At 44.2% G+C, this 8,586-nt stretch overlaps 1 protein-coding gene across 1 annotated transcript; it reads left to right on the plus strand.

The window, feature by feature from the left end:
- Window positions 1-6,162: 6,162 nt before the first annotated feature.
- Window positions 6,163-7,929, plus strand: LOC132451350 (mucin-5AC-like; the record flags this gene model as incomplete). Its single annotated transcript, XM_060043731.1, has 1 exon — window positions 6,163-7,929. A coding segment is annotated over exon 1 (1,692 nt), but the record flags the coding sequence as incomplete, so codon positions are not given.
- Between the last annotated feature and the right edge of the window lie 657 nt (window positions 7,930-8,586).

Raw genomic sequence — 8,586 nt, forward strand, 5'->3', positions numbered from 1 at the left:
TCCAGCCCAACTACAACCACATCTACCCCAACTACAACCACATCCAGCCCAACTACAACCACATCTAGCCCAACAACTACCACATCTATCCCAACTACTACCACAGCTGGCCCAACAACTACCACATCTAGCCCAACAACTACCACAGCTGGCCCAAAAAATACCACATCCAGCCCAACAACCACAGCTAGCCCAACTACAACCACAGCTGGCCCAAATACCACAGCAACAACACTAATTACTGTACCTGGAGTACAGCCAATAACAGTACACCCAGTAGGAGAACAGCCAGTCGGAGTACAGAAAACTACCACAGCTGCCCCAACAACTTCCACCGCTGGACCAACATCTTCCATAGTTGGACCAACAATTACCACAGCTGGACCAACAACTACCACAGCTGCCCCAACAACTACCACCGCTGGTGCAACAGCTACCACAGCTGGATCAACAACCACCACAGCTGCCCCAACAACTGACACAGCTGGACCAACAACAACCACAGCTGCCCCAATAGCTACCCCAGCTGGACCAACAACAACCACAGTTGCCCCAATAGCTACCACAGATGGACCAACAACTACCCCCGCTGGACCAACAACTACCACAGCTACCCCAACTACAACCAAATCTAGCCCAACTACAACCACAGCTAGCCCAACTACAACCACAGCTATCCCAACTACTACCACATCCAGCCCAACAACTACCACAGCTGGCCCAACTACAACCACAGCTGGCCCAACTACCACAGCAACAACACTAGTTACTGTACCTGGAGTACAGCTAATAGTAGTACAGATAGTAGTAGTACACCCAGTAGGAGTACAGCCAGTCGGAGTACAGACGGTAGTACAGGCAGTAGCACAGACAGTAGTACAGACAGTAGTAGTACAGCCCGTCGGAGTACAGCCAGTCATAGTACAGACTGTAGTACTACAGCCAGACGGAGTACAGACAATAATACAGACTGTAGTATTACAGCCAGTAGGAGTACAGCCAGTAGTACTACAGCCAGTCGGAGTACAGACAATAATACAGACAGTAGTATTACAGCCAGTAGGAGTACAGCCAGTAGGAGTACAGACAGTAGTATTACATCCAGTAGGAGTACAGCCAGTCGGAGTACAGACAGTAGTATTACAGCCAGTAGGAGTACAGACAGTAGGAGTACAGACAGTAGTATTACAGCCAGTAGGAGTACTGCCAGTAGGAGTACAGCCCGTAGTATTACATCCAGTAGGAGTACAGACAGTAGGAGTACAGACATTAGTATCACAGCCAGTAGGAGTACAGACAGTCGGAGTACAGCCAGTAGGAGTACAGCCAGTAGGAGTACAGACAGTAGTATTACAGCCAGTCGGAGTACAGCCAGTAGTATTACAGCCAGTAGGAGTACAGCCAGTAGTTCCAGTTGCCATGGTTCCAGTAGTCATATTGCCAGCAGGCATGATTCCAGGAGGCCTGAGACCTTTCTCCTCTTCAGTTCAGAACCAATGCAGTTTTGTTGTTGTAACACTCATTGGAATCACAACCAAGCTTTTCATTTAGTGTAACTTTCTGATGCCTTGTTGCTAATTGTTGTATAATTTATTAATTATTTATATGTAATGATATCATATGTAAGTATTTTATATATCCATTAGTGCTGTCAGTTAAACGAGTTATTAACGGTGTTAACGCAAACCAATTTTAACAGCGTTAATTTTTTTATTGCGCGATTAACGCAATTCTTTTATTTATTTATTTTTTCTTTGGCTCAAAACAAAGAAGCAGTAGCCTGTCTGCTATGTTCAAGGCAGCATGTTTGTAAGTTCATCGTTTCATTGCACAATAGGCTTTTTTTTGTATCATCCTGTTTTGAACAGTATATGCTAATGTTATCAAAAATAAAAATTGCACAAGTAAAGCCGATGCACTTCTCCATGTTGATAAAGGCATTAAAATGAGAAAAATTAATGGGACAAAGAAATCAATGGATATTTAGCATAGAAAAAACATTTTCGTGAGTTAACTATGACATTAATTTGATTAATCGCATTAAATATTTTAATCGCTTGACAGGACTAATATTTATATATTATATCACCATTATTTATGGGATCTTGTGCAATACCATTGAAAATAATATATTGATGGAGTTAAGTAAGTTGTAACCTTTATTGTAAAGTCATACAATTCTGTGTAATAAAACTCAACAAATGTGTGTCCTCAGCTGGAACTACAATTTGGGACTTTTAGCATACGCCTTCATCACAGTTGCAGTTATGGCTAAGCACAATCAATGCATTCAATCAAAAGTGTAGCAACGACATCAATGTTGATATTGTGAACGTTGACAACGTTCACAATAGTATTGGTACCTCGCTCATATAAAGTCAAATAAAAGGTCTAATAAAGAATGTGTTGTATCCAGTGCAGAGCCTGCAGACCTGCATTCTGCTTTGTGGTAGATCGATTACAAGTCAGGGATTGAAATTAAGAATGTACCTAAAATATAGCCCCCGGGACACAAAGATCTGATGTCTGGGATAGGTCTGGTTGAGTAGTACGATGGGGACCAGGACCAACCAGGACAGGATATTCATAGTTTTCTTTCAATCAAGGGAACACAGAATCATAACCTTTACTGGACGCAGATTGGTCATGCTTACTGATGTGCGCTCAACCCCCAAAGGCCTTTTTGGTTCTGTATGGGTGTGAGGGACCGGCGTGGTCGCCCCACGTATCTGGGATACGGCCAACTGGGAATTCCGAGTGTGGGCAAAAATGTTTTAATGTCTCCAAAACATTCACACAAAAATATAGCAACGTTCCAAACGAAAAGGAAATGACTGCATCGGTCAGCAAACAAAACTAAGATACATAACATAGGATATCATAACCTTTCGTACTGGCCTCACGTCAAGCCAGCACCACCTTCAGCCCCAAACACCAAATGAAAAGGCCCTTAAATAGGGAAATGGTAATTGGACCAATCACGGCCATATGGGCCAGACCATTAGCTGGGGGAACATTTACCTAAAGCTAACAATCCAACATAACTGAACAGAAAGTACATTGTGTGAATACTAAATAAACATGATACTAAACAAACAATCACCAAATACATATATACCCACACCCTGTGCAGAACCTAAAGATATTTACAAAACAGCTGTTTCTATCAACACCCCCCTGGGCTATTCCCTGATACTTTGATCCTAAGCTCCCTTAGCATACTGCCCCCTACCGGGACGGAAGACCAATTCTATACCAGCCCAATCTAATATATACACACAATATAATAATAATAATAATAATAATTCCTCTAATGCGGGACAGTGAGAAGGGGGAGGATTTCACCTTCTCACAATGGGAATTACAAATAAAACAATGACTGTGGATTGTTTATGGTTGATGGCTGAAGCAGCCTCACCTGGCCGGTCGGACTGATTGGATTCTGCGTGAGGCAGCACACCTGTGGTGCATTTGACAATCAGGCACACATGTTAAACCAGCCGCCAGCACATACACTCAGTAGGTTTATGGCACGGTGCTAGCTGGTGTCTGTGTGTCATATTGCTCTGAATGATGAACTGGTTAAACATCAATCTGTCCTGGGCCCGGTCTCCGGATAACGTTCTCTCTTACCGCGCCACGAAGACTCCTACGTTTAGACTTAGCAAAATTGTTTACCTCTATAGGTGTGGTTCCCGAACGGTCTTTTAGGATTCTTCTTAGGAACACTCCTTACGTCGTTTGTAAACGGAGCTGTCCAGAAAGAACGTGCTGAAATCGAAAAAAAACCTGTCTAAGGTTGATGCCCCCGAGATCCCATCACAGGAGATCTTACCTATGATCGCAAGTGCCTTCTCCTCCCTCTGTGTTAAAACTGGCGCTGTGCTGGGCCCAGCACCAGTTAGAAGCCGGTCTCTTCAAAAATCGATTGTTTTTATTTTACAAATCAATAATGAACAAAACTGCCTTTTTAATTAAGGAAATTATACTGAGAAACGAATCAACGTAATAAGTGGTTGAAAGACTTTTTCGAACCATCGCCTTTTCAATTGACAAACACACACTGGCCAGGCGGTGCAGATAGCCGGCACACAGACCCCTACAGTTAACAAAAATCAAAGCAGTCTCAGCATTAACAGATAACATAATAAGCTAAATAAACTATTCAAAATGTAGCTTTCATTTCAAAATGTAGTCTATTTTCATGAATAATCAACAAGTAAGACACCTTTGCAAACAGAAAATCAATGGACTAATTTGAACGCATGACAAATGTAATTAAGGATGTGATTGCCTCAATCTCCACTACTGTTTTCTATATTTGTTAATGGTCCACAGCTGGACCATTATATATATTTTTTCAAATCAGTTTAGGATATGGTATGTTTGCCTGTGTTCAAATAAGTGTTTCAAGCAACGTTTTATTCGCAAAGATTGCAATATTTCATGCACATGAAATGGAAACTAGATCTCTGAGCAATCGTTTTCAGCAAGGTCTTTCTGGACAGCGCCATTTACGAACGACGTAAGGAATGTTTCTTAAGAAGAATCCTAAGAGACCGTTTGGGAACCACGCCTATAGAGGTAAACAACTTTGATGAGTCTAAACGTAGGAAACCTGGTCTCACAGGAAATAGGAATTTCCGTGATGCGGCTACGGATTTTGGCCAAATGCAAGGTAATGACATTATATATATATATATATATATATAAAATATTTATTATATCAGAGACCACAAGGCCTATTTGAAACAACAAAATAAATATACATGTATATATATATATATATATATTCATTGTATACGGAGACCACCAGACCTCGTCGGAGCAATATAATAAATGTATATATATGAACTGCTGCAAACTTGGAGTGTCCATAATACAAAGCCCTTTTTTGCATTTGTGGTTTTGACATATACATAAATAGGGTGCACAACCTGAAGTTCTCTCTCTCTCTCTCTCTCTCTCTCTCTCTCTCTCTCTCGTGTCTGAGAAACGCTCCCATTCCCATATTCTATGTGTGGCAGACCTCAGGTAGTCCTGTAGACAAGGGGACCTCAGATAGTCCTGGAGCTTAGCAAACTGATTCAGAATATCTGTTTTCTAAACCTTAACTGCCTGTCCAAACACGGCTGATGGCATCTCTGCCGGTCACGCATTAACACACAAGTGTATTCAGAATGCATTCTGGATCCCTGCGGCAGTCCATTATGTATTGTTCATCAGGTCGTACGGGGAAAGGGGCTCAACAAAGTTTCAGAGACACAACAACTCCACGTGCAAGGTCAATGTTACACATTAATGAGGAGGTGGAATTCCTTATATCTGCACACCAAGATCACCAGTCAACAATGATATCCAACAGTGACGTGATGTGACACATAACTGTCAGTCGAGGAGACCGATGTCGTATGAATAACAGAACGTGACGACCAAATACCTTTCTAGGGTGAAGTTGAGCAAGAAGAGCCGTCAGAACAGCCCACAAAGTGGTGGAGCCTGTTGATGACATCTGATAACATCCTCTCCCAAACGCAGAGACAAAGCTGCAATAACAGTGTAGACGAAACGCAGTGATGAACGGGAGGGGATGCTATTCGATACGCTTCTTTCTTTATGAAATACCTTTGACTCTGACGTCATATCTTTGACACTGATGTCATGTCTCATCACTCAGAAGTGATATAAAGTTAGCTCCTTCCATTTGCAGATTTAAAGAAGCAAGGCAGCGAAGGAACTACAGTCCTCAGGACAGGATTCAAACTCTACTAAAACCAACGGAACCAGTGAGTACTGAGGTCCACTGGTTATGTTATTACTATTAACCTCTTTATATTACATATATTATTAGAATATTAGTATTAATCTCTAAACTACTAGTCATATTTTTATAATAAATAACAATAACCACATGTTGAGGTTATGAACCAAATACATGTTTACAGGTTACATGTATTAACCTCTATACTAGTAGACATTTTAATCATAAATAACATTAAAAAATAACTAATTACATGTCTTTCTTCACAGATAAGAGTCAGTGAAAATGAATCTGAAGACAGGTTTCGTGGTCATTCTCTTGTGTTTTGGTGAGATACTCTTGGTTTTGTTGCCCTGTACAATTTGAGTTGATAATATGACCAAAAATAGATGGCAGAGAAATGCAGATTCCAGTTTGAATAAAATCAGAGTATGACGAAGAAAAATTAATTACTATTCTTAACCACAGCTGGCTGGATGACAAACACAGCAGGACAAACAACTACCACAGCTGGACCAACAACTACTACCACTGGACAAACGACCACAACAGCTAGCCAAACAACCACCACAGCTGCCCCAAAAACTACCACAGCTGGCCAAACTACAACCACAGCTGGACCAACAACTACCAAAGCTGGCCAAACAACTACCACAGCTGGCCCAACAACTACCACCGCTAGCCAAACAACCAACACAGCTGCCCCAACAACTACCACGGCTGAACAAACTACAACCACAGCTGGCCCAACTACTACCACAGCTGGACCAACAACTACCACAGCTGGACCAACAACTACTACCACTGGACAAACGACTACAACAGCTAGCCAAACAACCACCACAGCTGCCCCAACAACTACCACAGCTAGCCAAACTACAACCACAGCTGGACCAACAACTACCGAAGCTGGCCAAACAACTACCACAGCTGGCCCAACAACTACCACCGCTGGCCAAACTACAACCACAGCTGGCCCAACTACTACCACAGCTGGAACAACAACTACCACAGCTGGCCCAACAACTACCACCGCGAGCCAAACAACCAACAAAGCTGCCCCAACTACCACGGCTGGCCAAACTACAACCACAGCTGGACCAACAACTACCACAGCTGGACCAACAACTACCACATCTGGCCCAACAACTACAACCGCTGGCCAGACAACTACCACGGCTGACCGAACTACAACCACAGCTGGACCAACAACAACCACAGCTGGACAAACAACCACCACAGCTGGCCCAACAACTACCACTGCTAACCCAACACCTACCAGCGCTGGACCAACAACTATCAAAGCTAGCTCAACAACTATCACCGCTGGGACAATAACTACCACAGCTAGCCCAACAACTACCACCCCTGGACCAATGACTACAACAGCTAGCCAAACAACCACCACAGCTGGACCAACAACTACCACAGCTAGCCCAACAACTACCACATCTAGTCCAACAACTATCACATCTAGCCCAACTACAACTGCAGCTAGCCCAACTTCTACCACATCCAGCCCAACTACAACCACAGCTGGACCAACAACAACCACAGCTGGACAATCACCCACCACAAACGGCCCAACAACTACCACTGCTAGCCCAACCACTACCACCACTGGAACAACAACTACCACAGGTAGCCCAACAACTACCACTACTGGACCAACGACTACAACAGCTAGCCAAACAACCACCACAGCTGGACCAACAACTACCACAGCTAGCCAAACAACCACCACAGCTGCCCCAACAACAACCACAGCTGGCCAAACTACAACCACAGCTGGACCAACAAACACAGCAGTTGGACCAACAACTACCACCGCTAGCCAAACAACCACCACAGCTGCCCCAACAACTACCAGCGCTGGCCAGACAACTACCACAGCTGGCCGAACGACAACCACAGCTGGACCAACAACAACCACAGCTCGACAAACAACCACCACAGCTGGCCTAACACCTACCACCGCTGGACTAACAACTACCACTGCTAGCCTAACACCTACCACCGCTGGACTAACAACTATCAGAGCTAGCTCAACAACTATCACCGCTGGGACAATAACTACCACAGCTAGCCCAACAACTACCACAGCTGGACCAACTACTACCACAGCTGGCCCAACAACTACAGCAGTTGGACCAACAACAACCACAGCTGGACAAACTACAACCACAGCTGGACCAACAACTACCAAAGCTGGCCAAACAACTACCACAGCTAGCCCAACAACTACCACAGCTAGCCAAACAACCACCACACCTGCCCCAACGACTACCACAGCTGGCCCAACCACTACTACTGCTGGACCAACAACTACCAAAGCTGGCCCAACAACTTCCACAGCTGGCCAAACTACAACCACAGCTGGACCAACAACTACCAAAGCTGGGCAAACAACTACCACAGCTAGCCCAAGTACTACCACAGCTGGACCAACAACTACCACATCTGGCCCAACAACTACAACCGCTGGCCAGACAACTACCACAGCTGGCCAAACTACAGCCACAGCTGGCCCAACAACTACCACTGCTAGCCCAACACCTAACACCGCTGGACTAACAACTATCACAGCTAGCTCAACAACTATCACCGCTGGGACAATAACTACCACAGCTAGCCCAACAACTACCACAGCTGGACCAACTACTACCACAGCTGGCCCAACAACTACAGCAGTTGGACCAACAACAACCACAGCTGGACAAACAACCACCACAGCTGCCCAAACAACTACCACAGCTGGCCAAACTACAACCAAAGCTGGACCAACAACCACCACAGCTGGACCACCAACTACCACAGCTAGCCAA

Source organism: Gadus macrocephalus, chromosome 22, assembly GCF_031168955.1.
Source record: "Gadus macrocephalus chromosome 22, ASM3116895v1".
NCBI classification, from domain to species: domain Eukaryota; kingdom Metazoa; phylum Chordata; class Actinopteri; order Gadiformes; family Gadidae; genus Gadus; species Gadus macrocephalus.